The sequence below is a fragment of the Dipodomys spectabilis genome, unplaced genomic scaffold (assembly GCF_019054845.1).
Source record: "Dipodomys spectabilis isolate Male_0828 unplaced genomic scaffold, ASM1905484v1 ptg000096l, whole genome shotgun sequence".
Taxonomy (NCBI): domain Eukaryota; kingdom Metazoa; phylum Chordata; class Mammalia; order Rodentia; family Heteromyidae; genus Dipodomys; species Dipodomys spectabilis.
Window position 1 is genome coordinate 12,369,570 of NW_024870773.1, and position 25,525 is coordinate 12,395,094.

A 25,525-nucleotide genomic window follows, 5' to 3' on the forward strand; every position below is an offset into this window, starting at 1 on the left:
TAAGGAAAACCTAAGCAAAACACTGACTTATATGAATCACCTTAGGGTTCAAAGGCAAACAAATCAGCTTGTTGAGAGCCTAACATCACATACAAAGTACTGGAGCAAAATGCTATTATGCTAAACCCGCACAATTCTTACATTATATCTCTCCCAGGGTACAAATTTTAAAAAGCCAGAAAAGTACACCATCTTGAGTTTAGCTCTTTGCAATTTTGCAAATAATTGTCTTTTCATCTCACCAGAGGTTTCTAACAACTCATTTGGCATGAAATTAATCACTGAAAATCTACAGTGACTTCTTAGGTATGTTTTCTGTCTTTTTCAATGAAAGCTACATCTTCATAAAAGGTGTCTCATCATGTCTATTCTATGCTGACTATTGGGAACAACTGAACCCATTTTCACACTACTTGGAATGGGTGATTGATGATACTCAGATGAGTACAGCAATGGCAAAAACATCTATGTCCAAGGAGATGTCAGAAAGCATTCCAGAAACGTACTTTCTTTTCTAGATAGGTCACCATCATTCTCATTTCTATCCAGGCTGGTAAGCTGGTAACATTTACCCCTTAAGCATTTTTATTGCCAGAAACAAATCTTGTTGAAATATTTATCACTAGGAAACTGTCAATTACCACCAAGTTTGCACTAGACAAATGTAACAGGAGTTTTTCTCAACCACTGCACATGTTTATGTTGTTTGGAACAAAATTCAGGTATAGATAGATAGATGTATATTACACACTCATGCGTGTGTGTATATATAACGTATATGCTAAGATTTTTTTCTTGAGTCATATATAGTGGTTTACACCTGTGATGTCAGCTACTCAGAAGGCAGAGTTTGAGAGGACCACAGTTTTAGGCCAGCTAGGATTCTAATAGAACCAGGCCTGCTGCTTCATGCCTGAGCCTACTTCCTTTGGGGGTATAGATAGAAGATTCAACATTCAGAGAACTTGCCTAGCAAGTACAAACCCATGTGTTCTAACCCAGGGCCAGAAACAACACAAAAGAAATTCTTCTTTTTAATATTTAGAATCTCAAATTTATTCAGAAATATTAATCTTTGGAGTTGGGACAGATAGAGGAGAAAGATGGAAGGGGTGACATGGATCAAGATGCATTCTAAATAGAAAATAACATGTTGAATTAAAATTCCTTTGTACAACTTCTTGAAAACAATAAACTTAAAAAAGAAAAATACTTAGCTATCAAGACATTCCACAAAGTCTAAACAATATAAAAGAAATTTATAACCATATAATGAGAATATTTTTTTTTTGGGTCCAGTCGTGGGGCCTGAACTCTGGGCCTGGGCGCTGTCCCTCAGCCCTTCAGCTCAAGGCTAGCGCTCTACCACTTGAGCCACAGCGCCACTTCCGGCTTTTTTCTTTTTGCTTATGTGGTGCTGAGGAATCGAATCCAGGGCTTCAGGCATGCAAGGCAAGCACTCTACCACTGAGCCACTTTCCCAGCCCCATATAATGAGAATATTTTTTAAAGAGAGAAAATCCTGAAAATGTCAAGAGAAATACCACCTAGTCATATACTTGCAACCAGATAAGCAACTGAGATCTCATTGGAAGTAATAGGAGTCAAAAGGCAGTAGAATGAAATATTCGGTGTTGAAAGAAATTTGCAACCAAGAATCTTCTATTAGGAAAACCACAGCTGAAACAAGAAGGCATTACCAGATAATCAAAAACACAGAATTTCTTGAAAAGCAAACAAGTCTGCCAATCAAAATGTATTCTTATATCACCACAAAGAACAATACCAATGATGGAAATGCTTCCGGGTTTAAATGAGCAAGTCACCTTTGTTGTCATCATGGCCTGCTCCATTCTGCTACAGAACAGTAATGACAATGTAGGCAGATGGTCTTGTCTACAAAGTTGTGTGTGTATTCCACACATTGGTCTCCCATCACAACAGGGACTCTTCCCAGTGTGTAGCCCATGACCTCCTTATAGATGATTCCATTCCTGTTATCCGGGAATCAAATGAGCTGGCCATATATCCCTTTCTTACTTCAAATCACTCCGTCTAAAATCTTGTCCCGGGGAATATTACCAACGGAGTGATACAGCAAGGGATTTAAAATTTAAGAGAGACAGGCTTGAGGAACTAATAGAGAAGAGAGGAGGAGAAAAGCTGGGCAGTCCCAGTGCCAGATTAGTGATGGGGCACAGAACTCGCTTTCACTACATTGGTATCGTGCGTTAGCCTGGAGCCTTGGCTCCTCCCAGGCACAGGTGTGTGCCAGCATGCTCAACCTGGGAGCAGAGATTTTGAAATAAAAGGGAGTATTGCTTTGTCCTAGGATGGAGGGTACACAGGAAAGATGCTCCCAATAGTGGGTACATATGCAGAATATGGTTTGTTTGGTGCAAATTTGTCCCAACTCCTTCCATCTGTGACTGTGGCCTTTCAATCACATATTGCTTTCACAAAACAGATCCCCCTGACATTCTGTTGGCTACAAACAGATGTGCAGACACATTTCAAGGTCACTTACTAAGATTTCTAAGTGTGCACACATCTCTTCTTGCTTCTCTTCCCTATTTTTCTCATATCTCCCTACTGTTTATTTTTTAGACAACTGGAGACTCTGCTTATGCTCTTTTTTCTTTCTTAGTGGAGGTTTGAACCTGCTTGACTCTACTTACTCACCAGGTACTCTACCACTTGAGTCACACGAACTTTTTGCCAGTGCTGTAGGATTCTTGGATTTCTCTACCCAGTTGGACTTCACCTCAGTCATAGATCCCAGTTTCTTGAGTTAGGTTGGATTACAGAGTGAGCCACCAGCACTCAGCTTCTGCTAATACTCTTTTAATCACCTAAAATTATAATCCTGAAAAGAAGCTCTTCTCAATTGTTGTTAATTACTTAGTAGTATTATGAGGACAAATGAATGAAAAGCCCTAGAGATGGAAATCTCTTAATAAGAGGAAACTAGAATGAATGCATTTATTATTGCTGATCATTTTTTTAAAAAAAATCTTGAATAACAACTGCTTTTTTGTCTTTTTTTGTTGTTTATAAAAGTAAATCTGTACTTCTCTGGTTCCCCTAAGTCTCTTTAGTTAATCTTTATAAAATATGATCTTGCTGACAACAGCTTGTGGGAGGAAAATTACTAGCAACTAAAATTTTATTAATTGCTGATCTCATGAGTTCATGAGGGCAGAGAATCAAAAAAAAATTACAGGGAATATGATACCTTCATATTCAAAAATGGACTAATGAATTAATCATTAATTTTACAAATATTCTAATATCATATTTTTAAGCATTCAAATAAATTTTTGAGAGTCATATGCCAATCTCTTGAAGTGATCACAAATAGACTATTATCATTATTATTATTATTATCATTGGTAAAAGTAACTGCTGCAATTTTTTTCTGACAGGAATGCCAAAAAGTAGGTCAAACAAAATCTTCAGTCACATTTTTACTTCATTTTTTCTATGCATGCCATAGACTTTAGGAAGAAAAGAATAAAAATTAGATGATCATGATAATTTTAATTTATTTTGGTATGACGTGTTCTTCCAAAAATGGATGTAACAACGAAATAAATTACCCAATAAATAACTTAGTTGAATAACTTATCTTTGAAGGCAGGTAAGACGGCCTTACAATTCAGCTACCCATAAGTCCATGACATAATTATCCGAGAGTTTACTTGTTTTATTTAATTAGTTATTATCTTTTAATAATGATAAAACACATCTTTTTTACAGTATGCTTTTCATGGAACTTGATGGAACTTCATTTTACTTTTTGAACCATTCTTTTCTGATTTTTGAATGATCCAGAATGATTATAATAAAGACACTTTTGGCAATCTACTTTTGGCAATAAGTGGTTGTGTGATTTCTTTAATCATTTAATGAAGCGACATTTAAGCCACATTTCTCTCATCTGTAATGTTTACATACTTATTTAAAGGCTTTTAAAAAGGCTCAAGCTACTGAATACTACTAAGACTTTCTTTTTTATTTTTGAGATGCTAAAATAGATTTTATTCATACAAATCTGAACAGAGTTTATACTGCTTTCTTTGTAGTCCTATTTTAGATGATTTCTTTGTTGCTTTGTATGTCCCTCCCCACGGTATAACCCCTGTTTTTACTGTATCCGATGTTGGTATAATTTGTGGAGGGGAAGGGAAAAAACAAATTGTTTAAATAGGGATGCAGATGCACCTATTGCAACAATGAGATGTACAAGATGTTATGTCGAAAAACAAACTTTACAACTTTGGGGGTGGGGAGGGGGTAGGAGGTGGAGATGGGAAGGGATGGGAAGGGGAAACAAAAGAGGAGGCAAGAATGCTTGATAAGAAATGTACTCATTATCTTGCCCATGTAATTGTAACCTCTCTGTACGGTATTTTCACAATAAAAAATATTATCTTGAATTTATAGAGACCAGATATTCAAAGTTTATTGAAATGATTTCTGCAAACTACCACAAACTTACCAAGACTTTAATCTTAATCACTGAATTAATATATGTATGAAAATATCTGACTTAAAAAATAATTCCTGAAAGCTAGTTTCCCAAATAAAAATAGTCCTTGTTCAATTCCTAATACAAAGCTCAAAATGGCTAGGTATATATTCTTTCTGAGCCACAAAATATATCAGTATAATATTTTCCTCAAAAGGATTGGACCAATTCAGATAAATTGTCTTCCTAATAGAATTAATATCATAACTAGCCATAAGGTTTATGAGCAACATGATGATGTTTTTATGTTTTCATACTGAAATTATTATAGTTCATGAATTTACAATGCTTAGGAGAATGGGATTAGCGTTTAATATACCAGGCATCCCTCTAGATATTTTTCTTATTGAGGATAATTCCAAGAATTCATTGGTAAAATAATCATGAGAAACAAAATAACTATCTACTAACAAAATACATCCCAACAAGCTAGCAATTAATCATGAAAAGTGGTAAGATGATAGTGGAGAAATGAAACCTGTCAGGACTATCCCTAACCAGGTAATTAAAGTTCATATCACTAATAAGGACACATACTATTATCATGTATATCATTACCACTTTTATACTGCTAATTTATAAAGAATAGAAATTTATTCTTACACCTCTGGAGTTTAAGAAATCCCAGAAGAAGAAAAAAAAGAAATCCCAGAAAGGGACTATGAAAGGGAAATCCTGGGAGAAGAGAAAGACACCTGGTGTGGGGTCTTAATGCTGAATTATCCCATAGAGGGAACCATAAGGGCAAAAGAGTGTGCAAGAGAGACCTCCAGGGGGCGTTGAGTCTGCTTTCACAAGGTATCTAATCCAAACCCAGTTATTCACATCAGACTATTCAGGAGGCTTTGCTCTCAGGACCTAACCATCCATTCATTGTTCACTGGGCTACCCTTCCCCAGCATGGGTGCATCAGAGACTGAGGTTCCAACACATGAACTTTTGGGAAAACATTCAGGCCACAGCCATGTATCTGTCTCCTGCTAGGATACACAAAGAAGAACAGAGTACCATTCCCATTGCACTTGTGCCTGAAACACAGGCCTGTACCTAATTGTGAAGAAGTAGAGGATAGCCCACATCAGGGACCGTAAACAAAACAACCCTTCAAAACAAAGGAGAGAGTAACAATGCTTAATAAGAAATGTACCCCTTAATTTACTCATATAACTATAACCCCTCTGTACATCATCTTTACAAAAAATAAATAAAATTTTAAAAATGCTCCAGGAAATAGGCACTTGAAAAGGAGTGGGATCCAAACCACAATTCTCAGATCTGCAGCTTCCTGAATAGCCAGAATGATAGAGCCACAAGTGCTTGGCAAGATTGACTATCACATGTTTAATTAAAAGGACAATACTTTGGGAGTGATTCATCATACTATAGATTTTTAAAGTACTAATACTTATGGAATTAGGTGAAAGCTGTAAGGCAACACATTTATTTTGCAAAGCTTTTATTAGCCTAAAATGGTTCATGACAAAACTTCACACACAAAAAAAAGGACAAGAGGTAAATCCAAATACTGGTGGAGTGACACCCAAACCTGAGCCTGAGTAAGTGCAGCTTGCGTTTTCCTTCTTTTATACTAGTGATTCATTTCCTTCTGGTGAACACATCTTTCAAAAACCATATTTGCCACCAGAACCCTTAGTAACAGCAAGCCCCAATACCTTTGCTCTTGGTAGATGCAGCAACTTAATTGTCTAATGCAGGCCTGGCTGTCTGATTAGGGGTCAGCAGGGCCTATAGACAAAAGTTGCGTGTGGAGTTCAAGAATATGCCAAGGGATGTAAAACCCTCCCAACTGCCCCTCAGCCCCTATTTCTCACCATGCTTTGTTTTAATTAACCTGCAGCCATAATTAAATGTAACTAGATATCACCTGTACTGAGATGAATCAGAAATCTGAAAGGTGTAGAACAGTCTTCATAGGGACTGAGTACGCTCCTGGGCGTGGCCATGGGATGATGTCCTTGGCCATCCCAGGATGCCTGTGACCAGGTGCCATCAGAGGCCTGGAGACCAAGCAGTGGGCTTCTTCTCACCAAACAACCTACTGCCTAACTCAGATTATTCTTATTTTTTGTTTGTTTGCTTTATTTTTTTGTAGATTTAGGCTTCGGGTGCTTTTATTTCTTACTCTCCAAAGACAGATATACAAAAGTTTGTTTTCTCAGCTTACAAAGAGTTTACATGCGTTCTCTTGATAGAGAATTCCATGATCATCAAGAGATTCAAATTTTCCCACAGTGTGTGAATTGGTGAAAATTCCATATTCTCAAAGCCTGCTAAGATTCTCAATGGTAATTGGATTCTCTCTCAAGAGAATCTCTTTTTCAAGAGAAAGAACTGAAATACTCTGAGTTATGAAAGGTAGGAGGATGGGATGAATGGGAGTACAGTCATGTGCTGTACAGCCATATTTGAGTCAAACACAGATCACACAGACCCCACAGAACAGTGTGGTCTCCTAAGAGACCACTCTTTAGAGTGTTGAACACATGCAGAGAGGTTTACACAGTGCAAAAATTTCTTAGACACATTTCTCAAAATGTTTTTCCTTTGGTACATGATGCATGATTGAATAGATAGATAGATAGATAGATAGATAGATAGATAGATAGATAGATAGATAGATAGATAGATAGATAGATAGATAGATAGATAAAAGGAAAGTAAAATGAACAGGTTTAATAACAAGTAAATATTAAAGACAGAATAAAATATGTGAGGCAAGTATGTGTGTGTGTGTGTGTATAATGGCCAAATGTTTTTTGCTAGGCCTGAAACTAAGATCCTGCTTCCAGGCTACAAATGAGTCTCATTTATATATCACTCCAAACTAAAATAGTGCAGCAGTCAGGTTTATGAATAATTGCTTTACTAAGTGGAATTTGAAGAAGTGGTCCTTTAACCAATTGTCACACTATGGGAGGAGCCAACAGGAGAGGAAATGTTAAATTCAGTGAATGAATGAAAACATTGGAAACCAATTAAAAGTTCAAAATGTTCTTGTAAAGGAGGTCATCAATATGCAAACATATACATAGAGGACCTGTCTAGTTTTATCAGGAGTAGACTCCAGCAACAGAATTGATTACCTGAGCTAGATTTTTAACCTCTTCAGTACTTTTTAAATTAAGAAATTGAGAATTTAAGTAGCAGAACTGAGAATGATACTTTTCAAGGGAATATTAATAAAATGGAAAATGAAATGTAAATCTTTTTCTCTTATCTGATTCTGGCTCCACTGAAAAGGAGAATAAGGGAGCAATTGTTCTATTTTTTTTTCTCAGATTGTAAGGGTCTATGGAGCATCTTGAGTGATAGTAGTTTGCCTGTGCTTGCAAATGATGAGAATTATTCAGATTAGCAACATGAACTTTGATCATTCAGCCAGGTTCGCCAGGCTTTTCTATCTTGAGTGTGTAAGTGAAAGAATCACTTAAGATGCTGGTTAAAATTCAAAGCCAGAGCCAGCAGGGTGGGAGCTGAAATCCGGCATTTTTCAGAGTCCCAGGGTTGCTGGTATTGCTGCTTTGACTGCACTTTGAATAACAAGGCTCTATATTACATAAATGCTCTTTGAAACTTTCAAATCATTACTGTAAGGAGGCCTTGGCAAATGTGAAATGCATTAAAGGGATAAACAGATTTGTTTCTGGATAACATCGTCTCGGTGCATTTACTTTAGACACATTTACTTGGTCTGAAATTTTCCACTGGAGGGGATTACAGTGCACAGGAATGTGATGACTAAGCACTTTTAAAGCAATGATTTGCATGACCTCTTTTTGCCCTGGTATACCTGGGAGATGTGGCAATGCTGTGACTTGGTTGACCAGCCATCCCCAAACAGGGCAGCACAGGGAAATCTTCCTTGGTGTTTGTCATTTATGCATCAAGAGATCTTCCTATCCCCAGTTGATTATAATATTTCATTCAAGGAATTAGTGCCTTAATTTTCAACGGGTGGAAAAATCTAGCAGCCAAAATAATCTTTTCTTCTTTCTAAGTTGACTATATCAGGTGTTTTCAAGTACTGGATCTATTTATAAATATAATATGATATTATCGATAAATATATACTTATTATTTATCACATAATACATTGTATATTTCACATATCTATTATATATCACATATATCACATAATGTATTACATAATAATATATTGTATACTCCATTACTTTTATATATTATATACCATATTACTTACATATATGTTATATATAAATATACATCACAAACATGATATATAGGACATATGTAACAAATATGTATATCTATAGCATATGTAATTTATAAAAATTGAAAGCTGGGTCTTATGTATATATGTAAGAACTCCATTAAACCAAGTGATAGAGACATATACAGTGACAACTCTGGAAGAGCATCCTGTGGCTGAAGGCCAGGGTTCTTAAGGCATAAACTTTAGTTGAAATGAAACAACTCACAAGAGAATGCAGAAGTGAGCTTTTTACATACCCTGATATTATATATACATTTATTTGAATTAGAGAAGGGAAGGGGACCAACTGAATGGTGAGACAAAGGACAAGGGGGAACCAATGCAGCAGCGATATTCACAAGAATATCATTTCCAGTATGTTGGAAATGATCTGTACAACTTGGGGAGGGGGAGATTGGGGGAGAGGGAATGCAGGAGAAAAATGAGGGAAGGGCTATAAGTTTGAAAAGAAATGTACTTATTACCTTAGTTATGTAACTGTAACCCCTCTGTACATCACCTTGACAATAAAAAAAATAAAAAATTAAAATAAAGCAAACCTAGGTGTACAGCATAAACAAAAGTGAGTCAGAAATTTGCAATCCAAATAATAACCTAGTGGAGATAACAAATTAGTTGTCTTTCAAGATAATCATTTAGTCAAATAATCCCACATCTTTAGCTTTTTTCGGTTCATGGTAATAACAAAATGGTGCAATATGAAAAAAGCACACTACAGTCACCATAGGCAGTCAAATGTGTCTCAGATATCTAAGCATTATGCAAATATAAGAACACGGTAGGAATGCTCATTGAGGCAATCAGAAAGGGAGAAAAGCTCTCCAGAAAACTTCATTTTGGTAATAAGACTCATGTGTATATTCTGATTGTCAGAGAATTCCATCAAGGAGAATTTAAATTTTTTCAAAAAATTATCCAGTTTAAAAATTCTGAACTAAGTATCACATCAAAAGTCCTATCAGTTTCACCAAAGAATTTAACCTGCATTCTGAAAGAGATAGAAAAAGAGCAGCACTCTTACTCTTTCTTTTTCTTTCTTTTTTTTTTTTTTTTGTCAGTTGTGGGGCTGGGCCTGGGTACTGTCCCTGAGCTCTTCTACTCAAGTGCACAGCAGCACTTCTGGTTTTCTGGTGGTTCTTTGGAGATAAGAGTCTTCACAGACTTTCTTGCCCAGACTGGCTTGGAACTGTGATTCTCAGATCTCAGCCTCCTGAGTAGCTAAGATTACAAAGCATGAGCCACTGGCGCCCAGCTCACTCTTATTCTTAACATTTCCCAATACTACTTAAAGAGAAAAATCTTCCTCACCAAACACATAGAGAGAAATATCAAAACATTTTGGGAAACATAGGTCCCATGGTTTCCCTTATTTGCAATATCTAGTATATGTCTGAGTCAAGCAGAAAAGGTCAGATAAGGCGATCTTAGGGAAATGAACCCTAAGATATGTATTCAAATGTTTTTTTTCTTTCATGCGATTGTTTCTAATACATTTATAAGATTATTTCTTTGTTGCTTTGTATGTCCCTCCCCCACAGTATAACCCCTGCTTTCACTGTATTTGAAGTCGGTATAATCTGTGGAGGGGAAGTTTTAACAAAACAAAAATTCTCTTATATCAGCTCAGCACAAAATCCTTCCCTTCAATCAAACATTGAAGGCAGGATTCATTCTACACTGTCTGAGCTGATGGCTGATTGTCCTACAAGCCTATAGAAGAATCCTGTCCAATCAGTTTGGTCAGAATTCTCCCCAACCTTCATGTTTCCTTTAGCAATGTTCTGTTTCCCCTCCCACAACTTGGTTATAAATTGTTACTTGACAGTGCTACATTCAGAATTGAACCAATCAATATCTATAGCAAGGCCTCTTCCTCTAGTGCAGTAGTCCTGAAAGAAAAAACAAAACTATTTTGGTCATGTTAATTTCTATCAGATTCTAATTTTTTCTTTGATAACGATTCTTTTGTTGTCATAAAGAATTAGAACTTTCACGCTTTTTTTTTTGGTTTGTTTTTTCTTTTACTTCTGTACCTTGTATCTTGCATATAAGTCTATCTGATTTGTAAAGGGGAAGGGGTAGCACAGAAATGGTGGGACAAAGGTGAACAAATACAACAATGATACTCACTAGATACTATGTTGGAAATGAACTATACAACTTGGGGGATAGGAGGTTGGAGAGGGGAAAACCTGGGAGAAAATTGAGGGATGAGGTGACACTGTTCAAAAAGAAATGTACTGCTAGGCCTGGTCGATCATCATTGTAATCCTAGCTACTCAGAAGGCTGAGATCTGAGGATTGCAGGGGGGAGGAGGAGGAGGAGGAGGAGGAGGAGGAGGGGGGGGGGGGGGAGGAGGAGGAGGAGGAGGAGGAGGAGGAGGAGGAGGAGGAGGAGGAGGAGGAGGAGGAGGAGGAGGAGGAGGAGGAGGAGGAGGAGGAGGAGGAGGAGGAGGAGGAGGAGGAGGAGGAGGAGGAGGAGGAGGAGGAGAGGAAGAGGAGGAGGAGGAGGAGGATCAAAGTAGCAAAGCTGGGAGAGATGCCAAAACAGGCATTTTTTACTTCTTTTTTTGTTTTTCCAAGTTATAAAATTAAGATCTCAGAGAGGTCAGAATCCCAGAAAATAACCACTAGCCCCAGACTCTATTTAGGACAGAGATCCTTCTCAGAGATGTGAAATAGAATATAATTTGGGGTTTCAAAAGACAGAATAATTCTAATATGGCTGTCCCTTCCAGTTTCTTAGTACTGAATTAAACAATTTGATCTAAAAATGTAGAAGAAGAATCAGAAACACATAGACTTTGAGAGGGCCACATAAAATAATGAAATTAAATGCAGGCTGATTTCTATGTTTAGCGACAGAAACTTCTAGATTGCCATCCTGATAATTGTATAATGCTGAAGAGGACAAAAATATACAAATAACTAAGGATTTTCAGAGAAAGTCCTCCTCACAGTGTTTGACATCTGGTAGAGACTTAGATAAATTTTTCACTTTCATTGTTTGGGAAATCATGAGCCTTGATTCACATTCATTACCTACAAAACCAGGTTTGTTTATTTTTTGTTTGTTTTTTTGTTTGAATTGTCAGTCATGGGGCTTGATCTCGGGTCCTGGGTGCTATCCCTGAACTCTTCAGCTCAAGGCAAGAGTTCTACCACTTGAGCTACAGTGCCACTTCCAGTTTTCTGGTGGTTTATTGGAGATCAGAGTCACTTTTCCTGCCAGGCTGGCTTTGAACAGAGATTCTCAGATCTCAGACTCCTGAGTAGCTAGGATTGCAGGTGTGAGCCACTGCCAACCAGCCCAAACCAGGTTTTATTATCTGTCTTTTTATTATTTCTTAAATAAAACAATGAGGGAAACAGAATTTATACAAAAGAACCATGGCAAGATTTGCAAGCACATGGAATCGAATTTCAGCAGGGTGTACCTAAATATGATGGTTTATGATCCGGTTGATAAAGCGATTATAGAGCAATGGATGTTTTGAAATACCTAATGAACATGTAAATTACATGATTTCTATGTTTCATTTTGCTCTGAAGTGGTTAACAAAAACTTGTACCTGAGTTCTACCCTCTTCTTCTTTCTCAAATATTGAGCTAAGCTTCCAAATTATTGCTTGGATCATATTTGGGAATGGAGGGAAATTTTTTTTCATTAAAAAGTCAGTCAAAGCCAGGTGGCTGGTGGCTCATGTGTGTAATTCTAGCTACTCAGGAGGCTGAGAGCTGAGAATTGTCAGTCTGGGCAGGAAACTCCATGAGACTCTTATCTCCAATTAACCACCAGCAACTGGAAGTGGAGCTATGACTCAAAATGGTAGAACTCTAGCCTTGAACAAAAGAGTTCAGGGACAGAGCTCAGGCCTTGAGTTCAAGCCCACAACGGCTAAAAAAAAAAATTCATAGTAAACTGGGAATTATTGACTTATGATGGTAAGCATAGCTATACTGGGAGTCTAAGAATGGGAAGATTACAGTTTGAGGCCAGTCAGGAAGAGAAATTCATAAGATACTTCCTCAACCCAGAGCTGAGCACAGTGACATATGCCTGTCATCCAAAGCTACATAGGAAACTGAGATTAAGAGGCCTGAAGCTAAAGGCCCAAAGTTACAAGTAAAAACGTCCTGGAGATTTTTGTCTCCCACAAGATGCTGGACTTCATTGTGCATGCCTGTGATCCTAGTAACAACCAACTAGGACAGGAAGCCCAAGGTAGAGTTCCAACAGGTTTCTGGATAGAGAGTGAGATCTTGTCCTAAAAACATCCAACAAAAAGCAGGACTGGAGGCAGAGTTCTGCAGAATTATGCCAACCTAGTGAGTGCAAGGCCTTCTGTTCAAATCCCCAGTACTACGTCCACAAAAAGTAATATTCCCAGGTTGGATGACTCTCTCTTGTCTCTTCCTTTCCCCATTTTTAGGAGGAAGGGAAGAGCTGGGAAGTCATCTCTTTTGGGAAGACTAATCTTCTGGCTTTCTCAATTTCTCCTCTGGTACAGAGGTGGAGTAATTAGCTGCATCTGCATCTTTCCCTAGCTAGATCTTTCTTTGCTTTTGCTGGTCTAATTTGTGGACAGAATGCATGCCTTTCAGCATGCAAATTATAGCTACGGGTGATAAGATTTGAGAAATATACCCTCTTTCCCATAGAGCTTAAAATTAAATCCTGTTTCAAACCAAATTAGCAGAATGCTTTGCATCAAGGATAATGTCCATTTGCCATTTTCCTTGTGCTTAAGCTTTTCAAGAACTTCAAGGGAAAAAAGTAGCTAAAGTTTGCCCCATGAAGGGTGTGTGTGTGTGTGTGTGTGTGTGTGTGTGTGTGTGTGTGTGTGTGTATGCGTGTGCGTGTGTGTGTGTGTGTGTGTGTGTGTGTAAAAGGAAGAGTGGGATGGGCTTAAGCCCCTTAGCCATAATATTACCTTCATATTAAAATCGTGGCATGATCTCTAACAACCTGGTTTTAAATTGAGAATGGCACGATGGAAATGGATGGGGAAAACAGGACTGAAAGAGTGAGCAGACCAGCTAGGAAATCTGAGATTACTCAGGGAAACATAGACAGCTTGGGCTAAGTTACATTCATGAAGGAAATGATGTTTCCAGACATAAAAAGGAAAATTATAGGCCAGGCACTGGTGTCTCATGCCTGTAATCCTAGCTACTCAGGAGGCTGAGAACTGAGGATTAAAGTTTGAAGCCAGGCTGAGTGGAAAAGACCATGAGATTTTTCATCTTCAAATAACCAGGAAAAAAAATGGAAGAGGAACTGTGGGTTAAGAGATAGAGTACCAGTCTTGAGTGGAAAAAATTAAGTGAGAACATGGGTCTCTGAGTTCAAGCCCCAGGACTATCTATCTATCTATCTATCTATATATGGTGGATGCATGAAGCTATGTGTGTATATGAGTGTGTGTGCACGCACATATACTTGTCAATGTGCTGTGTGTGCTCAGTGTGTGCGTGTTTCCGTTAAAGTGCTATGGAACAAATACAGAGCAAATTTCTAACTCCTGGAGACAAGACTTTCACACTAAATCAATTACATTATCAATATTTAATCACCAGCCAAGGCAAGAGCAGAAGCACAGCAATGTAACTTCCTGACATTAACACAGAGTTGAGATGGTAAGATACCAAATGAACCCTAATCCAAAAGGGCTCTTCAAGGAGAGGCAGGACACACAAAACTGCCAACAGATGAAAACAGATGGCAGGCATCCACAAATGGAGGAAGAAAGTAAGGGCTTTAACTGAGGAACTTCTTGCTCTGTGTAGAGATTACGCCAGCAAGATCTAACACCAGGCCCCTGCCACTACATCAAATCTCTCCATGGAGACACCAACATTCAAATTCCATCCCACGTGAGGTAGCAGTCTGAAATGCTGGAATATCACTGGAAGACTGTTCATTGCAATAAACTCCCAATCAACATGGTCCTAATCTGATCTTTCTCATTGTCTCCTCTTTTTTGGCAAATCTGTCCTAATAGCCACAGTGTACCATTTCACAATCTGTCTTTTTGCCTGGGGTTGTCTGGATATGGAACTAAAATGGATTATGGAATTCAGCAAGTAGAAATAGCTACTTTGTTTCTCAGACTCATTTTTTTTTAAAAAATGTTCTATAATGACTCATCACAAGGAATTATAATTAATTTCCAATTAGCTGTTGCAAGTTGATTTCCAGACACAAGAACTTCCACGTATAAACAAGGAAGGTCATTATCAAATTAGTGACCCCTCTGAATTATTCTCATGATCTTATTAGATCTATTTTTATATCTATTACATCAGGACAGTGAGTGGGGGAATAAACTCATAAATTCAATGTATAAATTAAGAAAATTGAGGGAAGGAGTGGGGTTGAGAGAAATGGGGGAGAATGATCAAAGAGGTGACTCTGATCAAGATGCACTGAATCTAGAAACTGCCTTGTTGAATGGCAACTCCTTTGTACTATGACTCAAAGATAATAAAAAATTTAAATGTCAATCTCACTTGAGAAATTAAATGTGTTTTGTTTTCACTAGTAGCCATATTGAACTGAAGACGTGGCTGCATTGACAAGATTGCCACTGTCATTCATGCCAGAAAATGTACTAAATTCTAACAATGATCAAGTTGGCATTTAACCAGAAATGATTACCAAAGAACGTCCCGAAAACAGGGTGTAATGCATTGGACACATGAATCTTGAGCAATAATTCCACCAGGCTGATATCTCAGTTTCCCTTATTAGCTACACACTTGTGATTAGGCTCTTTGATTTTTGCCAGACTTAGTCCTCTCCTAAGAAACATCTAGATGTTAGTAATCTTTAAATTGTTTTGAAAATAGAAAACAGACAAATACAAATAAGCATTCAGCTGATCCATCAAAAAATTAGCACTGGCCTTCTAGAATGAGTGTCACCAGTCTGAATATTCTCCTATTCTAACATTACAGATGCTATGAGATCATTTATTTAAGGAAACTCCTCTGGTCAATAAATGACCCACACTTTGCTGGCAAAACTGGTTAACTACATGTAGAAAACTAAAGCTAGATCCTTATATATCACCCTGCACCAGAATCAACTCCAAATGGATCAAAGACCTTGAACTCAAAGCAGACACTCTGAAAACATTACAGGATGGAATAGGAGAAACCCTAGGTCTCCTTGGGTCAGGCCGAAATTTTCTGAATAGAGACCCGGAAACACAACAAATCAAAGAAAGGTTGGACAAATGGGATTGCATAAGATTGCAGAGCTTCTGCAGGGCAAATGACACAGCTAGCAAGATCAATAGAAAGCCCACGGACTGGGAGAAGATCTTTACTAGCCATACAACGGACAAGGGTCTCATATCTAAAATATACTTGGAACTCAAAACATTAAACCCCCCAACAACAAATCCTCAAAGAAACAACTGCCCAATAAGTAAGCGGGCGAAAGACTTAAAGAGAAGCTTCTCTGAAGAAGAAAGAAGGATGGCCAATAGACACATGAAGAAATGTTCAACATCCCTAGCCATAAAAGAAATGCAACTCAAAACAACATTGAGATATCACCTCACTCCAGTTAGAACAGCAAAAATCAAGAACTCTAACAACAACAGATGCTGGAGGGGATGTGGACAGAAAGGAACCTTACTTCATTGTTGGTGGGAATGTAAACTTGTTCAACCACTTTGGAAAGCAGTATGGAGGTTCCTCAAAAGACTTCACATAGAGCTCCCCTATGACCCAGCAATCCCACTTTTGGGCATTTACCTAAATGATCACAAACAAGACCATACTAAAGCTACCAGCACAACTATGTTTATTGCAGTATTATTTACCATAGCTAAGATATGGAACCAACCCAGATGCCCCTCAGTAGATGAATGGATCAAGAAAATGTGGTATATATACACAATGGAATTCTATGCCTCCATCAGAAAGAATGACATTGCCCCATTTGTTAGGAAATGGAAAGGCTTGGAAAAAATTATATTAAGTGAAGTAAGCCAGGCCCAAAGAAACATAGGTCCCATGGTTTCCCTTATTTGCAATATCTAGTATAGGTATGAGTCAAGCGGAAAAAGTCAGATAATGTGATGTTAGGAAAACGAACCCTCAAATATGTATTTTAATGTTTTTGTTTCTTTCATGCATGTGTTTCTAACGCATTTATAAGATTATTTCTTGGTTGCTTTGTATGTCCCTCCCCCACAGTGTAACCCCTGCTTTCACTATATTTGATGTCAGTATAACATGTGGAGGAGATGGGGACAAACAAGTCGTTTAAGGATTCAGGTGGACCTGTTGCAACAATGAGAAGTACAAAATGTCATGTCAAAACCAGCTTTACAATGTCGGGAGGGGGGGGGGGAGTATGATTGGGTGGGGGGGAGGGGGGAGGCTGGGAAGGGAGGTGAAGGGTAAACAAAGGAGGAGGCTGCAATGCTTGGTAAGAAATGTATGCATTATCCTGACCATGTAATTGTAACCCCTCTGTACAGTATGTTCTCAAATAAAATAAAATAAAATTAAAAAAAAAAAAAAGAAATGCAAATCAAAACAACATTGAGATATCACCTCACTCCAGTTAGAACAGCAAAAATCAAGAACTCTAACAACAGATGCTGAAGGGGATGTGGACAGAAAGGAACCTTACTTCATTGTTGGTGGGAATGTAAACTTGTTCAACCACTTTGGAAAGCAGTATGGAGGTTCCTCAAAAGACTTCACATAGAACTCCCCTATGACCCAGCAATCCCACTTTTGGGCATTTACCCAAATGTTTACAAACAAGACCACACTAAAGCTACCAGCACAACTATGTTTATTGCAGTATTATTTACCATAGCTAAGATATGGAACCAACCCAGATGCCCCTCAGTAGATGAATGGATCAAGAAAATGTGGTATATATACACAATGGAATTCTATGCCTCCATCAGAAAGAATAACATTTCCTCATTTGTTAGGAAATGGAAAGGCTTGGAAAAAATTATATTAAGTGAAGTAAGCCAGGCCCAAAGAAACAGGTCCCATGGTTTCCCTTATTTGCAATATCTAGTATAGGTATGAGTCAAGCGGAAAAAGTCAGAGAATGTGATGTTAGGAAAACGAACCCTCAAATATGTATTTTAATGTTTTTGTTTCTTTCATGCATGTGTTTCTAACGCATTTATAAGATTATTTCTTTGTTGTTTTGTATGTCCCTCCCCCACAGTGTAACCCCCGCTTTCACTATATGTGATGTCAGTATAACATGTGGAGGAGACCGGGACAAACAAGTTGTTTAAGGATTCAGGTGGACCTGTTGCAACAATGAGAAGTACAAAATGTCATGTCAAAACCAGCTTTACAATGTCGGTGTGTGTGGGGGGGTATGATTGGGTGGGGGGGAGGGGAGAGGCTGGGAAGGGAGGTGAAGGGTAAACAAAGGAGGAGGCTGCAATGCTTGGTAAGAAATGTATGCATTATCCTGCCCATGTAATGGTAACCCTTCTGTACAGTATGTTCTCAAATAAAATAAAATAAAATTTAAAAAATAAATAAATAAATAAATAAATAAATAAATGACCCACACTTAAAATATCACTTTGATGTCTTGTAGATTTTTATTCTTTCCCTAGAAGTTAAGTTTCTTTACCAAAGCTCACAATTAGTTCTATATATGCTGTTTGAATCACCAAGTGAATTTGGTTAAATCTCTTCCAAGGTCGAGGGAAATAAACCCATATCACATGGGAGATAGTAAGGTCAAGTAATCTTTTAAAACGTTTTGTAAAATCACAGATTACGAAACTGAGAGTGGTGCAAGATGAATCTCAACTTTGAATGTAAAACATGACTCATCGAACACACTGAGAAATTGGTTCCATTAATAGTGGTTTATCAAAACAGTTCGCGTTTTCTTTGATATCTTATGTGTGTTTGTTAATGTACTTACAAAGATGAATATACTTGGAAAGTGATCACACAGACAAGGTTATATGACAGTAACTCAACAATTTTCTCTTAGTGGGAAAGAAGAGATCGTAAATGTGAAAGGAAGACTTACCGCAGCCTGGCGGTGAGTGTTGGACAGGATTCCATGAATCTTCACTTTGTCTTTTTCCATTTGGTCAATGTTCACCCACAAGTCCCGGCTGGCAGAATCTGATGGACCATATATCCGAGATAAGTAGTAATTGTGATCTGTGTCCTCCTGCAATCATAGAGAATGAGGCACATTAATAACAGAAAAGTGGTTCGTGCTGGCACTCAAGAGGCTGAGGTCAGAGGACTGTCAGTTCAAGGCCAGACTGGACTACTTAGCAAAAGGTATTTAGCATGTACCATGTTTATATGTGGAAATATCGAATTGAAACCTCTTTGGTATATCAACATATGAAAGTCAAAATCATTTTTTAAAAGAAAGATAATTTTTTTAATCCTAGAAATTAGATGTGATAGTAATGTTCAAACTAGACAAATGATATATATATATATATATTATATATATGTATACATATATATATATATATATATATATATACACACACACACATACATATATATAATTGATACCTTTTAAGGAACTGTTAGGCATACAAAACTTAGATGAAAATGTGTATTTTGTATACAAGACATACGCTTTTACTGCAGTAATCATAGAGCCCTAATTGCTGCCAAGACTAAAATATTTCTTTTAGAAATATATTCTGTAGATCTGAGCTATAATTACTTGACTGATAGACAATTCTAATTTCCATTCTTTAAAATTATACCACAGCCTGCCTTTGGTTAATGGCCCCAGAAATTCAGACTATATCTTTTATCTTTTTTTTCAGATAATATCTGAATAACAACTTTTCATTATTGGTAACAACATGGTGCCTTTCACAAAGCTTTCATTTTTCTTTATGTTTCCCATTCGATGAAGAGAATTAAGTGCTTTGAAAGGGAATTTTTTCCGAAGAAAACTCAGACAACTCATCTAATTCCTAGCTAATTCTGATTGCAATTTTTTTTTTTTTTACCATACAATGCATTTGTGCTAAATAATTTGAGAAGTCAGTAAATAGAACATATCACAGGACAGTCAGGTAGCTACAAGAAAAAAGATTTTTTGACTACAAGGCTTATGATTTAAATGACAAACTTTGGAATTTGAATATTATCTAATATATTTATTAGCTAAGTGTTAATCTAAGTGTTCACTGAATAAAATGCAAGTATTCTTGGATGTTTTTGAAATAAGCATGCTGTGTCCCATAGCATGCTTATTTCAAAAGTCTTCAAGCTGAAGTAGATAGACAGAAAGACAGACAGAGAGATTGAGAGAGACATGGAAAAGTAGATAGAAAGATGGACAGATAGATGATAGATAGATGGATAGATGGATAGATGATACATATATACATACATAACTTCCTCCTTAGATAGGTAGCTAGGTAGATCTAAGAAAGAAAGAAAGAAAGAAAGAGAGAAAGAAAGAGAGAAAGAAAGGGAGAAAGAAAGAAAGAAAGAAAGGAAGGAAGGAAGTGATAATTATCTATATACATCTCTGATATAAATATATATGTATATATATGAATTGTAAAAGGAAAAAATCTAAGAGATAGATGATTAGACAGACAGACAGATAGCTAGATACATATATAAATTACTATATATGAATTGTAAAAGGAAAAAATCTAAGAGATAGATGGATAGACAGACAGACAGATAGCTAGATACATATATAAATTACAAAAGGAAAAGAAAATTCTAACTGTATTCTAAAGGAATTTTGCATCATGACTGAAGAGAGAAAAACTTCAGTATAGTTGAGAACAAGTAAATATTAGAAATAAGTAGCTCTTTTTTCTTCTTTAATAAAGATTCCAGTTAATTTCTTCTTTTACTTTGGTTGTTATATACAAATTCTGTGTATGACCTATGACAACAGAATGAAAGAACCGGAATGTGCTCAGGAGGGAAGAGGATCTGGGAAGATGGATCTGACTCTCCACAGCCCAAGGGAAGATGGCCATACTGATCAGTTTCTAGTGCTCCTTGCCAGAACACAATCCTAATGGCTTCTACTCTATTAGGTCAGAAAGTATTGTGGCTGTGTTGCCATATGTGTCAGTCCTCTTTCTTGTCCTGTGCTTCACCACTGAAACTCAGAAGTGACAATTTCCTTGACACTGATTCAAGCCATTTGCACATGCAATTCTACCAGCCACAGTGGTTATGATCTCGTACGCTAGAGATCGAAAAAGAATCAATTGGCTTGATTCTGAGGGCTTTGGTAAAAAAGAAATGTTTCCCCTGATTCCCGAGGTGTACATGTATGAGACGTGGAACTGTGACGTCTATTTTGTAATCATGCAGAAAACCTGTATAGAATTAAGTCAAATAACGCAGTCTAGAACGGAAAGACAAACACTCTGCTCAATTTCATCTAAGTGGGACCTACTACTGTTATTATTCAATCTCTTTCATTGCGAAGTCATCTAAGTATATTGTCCACCAAAATAATCCTAATTAAAAATACGACTTTCACTTACTTGAAAGTCAGGTTAAGCAACACTGAATAAAACAATTTTTTAATTGTGGAACTACCGTACAGAGGGGTTACAATTATATGAGCAAGGTAATGAGTACATTTCTTATCAAGCATTGTTGCCTCCTTCTTTGTTTCCCCTTCACATCCCTTCCCATCTCCCCTCCCCACTCCTGCCGCCAAAGTTGTAAAGTTCGTTTATCGAACATCTCATTGTTACAATGGGTCAGCCTGAATCCCTATTTGAACAATTTTTTTCCCTTCCTCTCCCCAAATTATACCAACATCAAATTATACCAACATGACAAACAACTTTCATTCAATTCTGGTAATATAGGTTAAGTAGCGAACTGAAATTGATGCCTGTGAAACTTGCCAGCAATCATTAGGCCTAAATAACAAATAAACATAATTTGTTTAGTGTTTAATGAGTGGTATGGAAGGACTGCCTTGAAGAAAATGCTCAAGAAACTTCAATAAACAATGAAAATTTTTCTTCCTTATTGCAAGTATTATTGTAGAATTCTATAATTCTGAGGTCAATGAAACTATCTTTTGGCAAAATAGCTAACAGACCCTATGATACTTTTCAAATTCTAATATAATTAGTAACCCATAAAATGGTAAATATTCAAGATAGAGTACAGGATCATTTTTAAATTAACACATAAATTATTTTATTTTCTTTAACCCCTGAATCTTTATAATTAGTAAAGAAATAGTTTGAAGTTATCATAAAGAATAAAAATCTCATTTTGTCAGATGCCATTGGTTCATCCTAGCTACTAAGGAGGCTGAGATCTGAGAATCATGGTTCAGATAGTGTTTTTGTTGTTAGTAGTGGTGTCTGTGGGGCTTGAACTCAGGGCCTGGGCACTGTCCCTGAGCTTTCTTTGCTCAAGGATAGAACTCTCCCACTTGAGCCACAGCGTTACTTCTGAGAATCATAGCTCAAAGACAGCCAGGCCAGGAAAGTCTGAGACTCTTATCTCCTATTATTTTCACCAAAAAAAAAAAAAAAGCTGGAAGTGGAGTTATGGCTCCAGTAACAGAGTGCTAGCTAGCTGTGAGCAAAAAAGCTCAGTGACAGATGCTAGGTCATGAGTTCAGGCCCCAGTATCAGCACAGAAAAAAATAAAAAAAAGAATATCATTGTATCATAGAGCAGCTAAAGAAAAAAACACCAACATGTTCTGGCTAGGATATAGCAAGCAAAGCACTTGCTTATAAAGTGCAGTGTCTTGCTTTATAAAAAAAGTCCACAAAGCAACAACAACAACAACAAGAAAAATCCCATGTTTATTGTTGCACTAGGTACTACAGCCACAGTATAGAGTCTAGCTGCCCCTCAATAAACAAATGATCAAGAAAATTACACACACACACACACACACACACACACACACACACACACATATGTTAAATGAACTCAGGACCAGAGAAATAGAGGATGCATGTTTTCTTTCCTGTGTGGATGCCATAATTAATTTATACATGTACAAGTAAACACCTATGAAGTTGTATGGAAGTGTACACAAATGTATTAACTGAATATGGTATTTACAGGTAAGAATTCAAATGAGGTAATTTCTTAGCAAAATTAACTCAATCTGACAAGGTAAATATCAGGAACCTCCAACTTGAAGGCTGAAGGGGCAGAGGCAAGGGGTAAAAGAGTGAACAAATGAAGACAAGAAGGGGGACATAATATTCAATGTGTGTTCACCAAAGTAAGAAATTTGAGAGGGGATGGGTGGGGAGGAATGGGAGAGCATAATGGAAATGGTGACATCAGTCAAGATGTTAACCTGACTTTTTTTGAACAGTAACTCTTTTGTGCCACTACTTAATGAAAACATAATTTAAAGAAATAAAAAATAATGGAGAATACAAATCCCTGAGAGATGAAAAGAAGATCACTGTGTTGAAAGAATGAATGAAGAGGAATCATATTATGACCTAGTCTAATTGTAAGGTATATCACTGGTGGAGCCACATGAAAATATACTTTTCACTCCTTAATTCAGTCAGAGAAGCCCAACCCAATATCATGTCTTTGAAAATACTGAAAAGCTAAGGACTAGACCTTGTTATTTGAATTTAGCAGCCCAAGCTTATGTAGTTGTCATGGCAACTCTGATCCAAACAAGAAGACAATTTCTTGTTTACCTAGGAATGTAGACACTTAAGTTGTTAAGATTCTAGAAAGCTTTTTTTTTTGGCTTAGGTATTCAGGAAAGCCATAAAATAAATGCCTCAAAATGTGGCATTTAAGCACTACTAAATGATTCAAACCACATCATTTTCTTTTATGGGGGTAATGGTATTTAAAGAGTTGTCAAAACTCATTCTGGCCATGATGATTTTTTACTCTCTTTTCGAAAGCGAAGAATTTCTAATACCATGGAAAATAACACCAAACACTACTGTGATATGCCTGGTTGCCAATTCATTTTGAAAACCAACTGTTCCTGAAAGTAGACAGCACAGTGGGTATCTATAAATGCTATATAAATCCATGGTTGTTTTTTTTCCAAAATGCCTGGAAACGTGAAGCTGTCGACAGAAGAAAAATACCAATCGTATAGATATATATGTGTATAGAGAGAGAGAGAAAGAGAGAGAGAGAGAGAGAGAGAGAGAGAGAGAATGTAAAGACAAGTTGTTCTTCTAAGGACAGCTTAGTCATTCTGCAGCAGCCAGGCTATGCAATTCCTAATCCAAATGCTCTTCTCTCCTTCTAGGGTGTCACATTGATTGTAGGATGGACAATTTTTGCAGATGCCTCAGATCCCTGTACATAATAATACTTGAACTCCAAATTCATTTATTTGAGCCAAAAAAAAAAATCCAGAGCATACTAGAGGGCTACAAATATGTGAGTCATTTGATATATAAGGATACGTAAGGCACAGCCAAACTTGCTAGGAAAAGATGATTAACACTGAATAATTGGCTGGGTACTTCTTGAAGATCACTCTATGATAAATAAGAGAATATTGTAAATGAATGGTCTTTCCCAGGTGGTATTAAAGATACTGAAAAAAAATTGAATTTCCTATCAGTGATTTTAGAAAGACTATATACCTCATTTAAAGGTGAAGATATTTTAAAATGTATATGTGAATAGTGTACTCATTAGAAATAAACTAAAATAATCATCTAACAAAACAGATGCTGCTATAAGGAACGAAAGGGATATGTTGAAAAATACTAAAAAAAAAAAAAAAGGACAAAAAGAGTGAATGGGGAATATGCATGAAAAATATAGAGATGACCCTATGGGTAATTATAAGAAATAGAAAAGAAATATCTCCCAATCACTGGACACAGAATACATTCCTCAGAAATATGTCATGAAACTTTAAAATGAATAAGGAAATAAACTATCCAGGAGAGATATTATAGACAAATGTTTCTGTCTTCTCTCCAAAACTTGTATGTGGAAAGTAAACGCACCCAAACCTGTATTTGGAGATAGTGTGTTTAGGAAGGTGATTAACGTCAAAGGATGTCATAGACTGATGCTTTGGTCTCATATGATCAGCACCCTTAATGAAGAGAGATGAGAGTTCCCTCCTTGCTCCATGAAAGGACCTCAGAAGACCCAAGAAAATGTGCATATGTTTTGGTGACATCTCCTTTTAACTAAAGAGAGAAGTCTGTTGGTATCCAAAACTACAAAGAAATTATGAATGAAGAAAGAAAACATCAGGTAACTTGACACTTATGTAACCACCACTAGAAACCATGTCTAAACCCAAGGAAACAGATATGGAAACAATATGTTAACAAACAAGTTAGGATGTGATGGAGGATGGCTAAAATCTTAGCTATGAAGAAGGCATCTGTAGATAAAAAAATCAATGGGCTGGGAAGGTGGCTCAGTGGTAGAGTGCTTGCCTTGCAGGCATGAGACTCTGGGTTGGATTCCTCAGCACCACATAAGCAGAAAAAGCCAGATGTGGGGCTGTGGCTCAAGTAGTAGAGCACTGACCTTGAGCTGAACAGCTGAGGGACAGCACCCCAGCCCAGCTGAAGGACAGTACCTCAGCCCAGAATTCAGGCCCCATGACCAACCAAAAAAGAAAAAAAGAAAAGAACATCGAAATCTCAGGCTAGTCGTTGGGCAAAAACAAGACTTGTTCTGAAAAATAACTGCAATAAAACTAAGAAATGAAGACTAAAATCTAATTAAAAAAAAGTACACTGAGGAAAG

The 25,525-nt window shown here is 37.1% G+C and overlaps 1 protein-coding gene across 1 annotated transcript in view; it reads right to left on the bottom strand.

The window, feature by feature from the left end:
* Plxdc2 (plexin domain containing 2) overlaps window positions 1-25,525 on the bottom strand; it is a 388,918-nt gene that overhangs the window by 167,171 nt on the left and 196,222 nt on the right. The window contains exon 3 of the mRNA XM_042685982.1: window positions 18,835-18,981. Within this exon, the coding sequence (XP_042541916.1) occupies window positions 18,835-18,981 (147 nt within the window). The remainder of the gene's footprint in view (window positions 1-18,834; window positions 18,982-25,525) is intronic.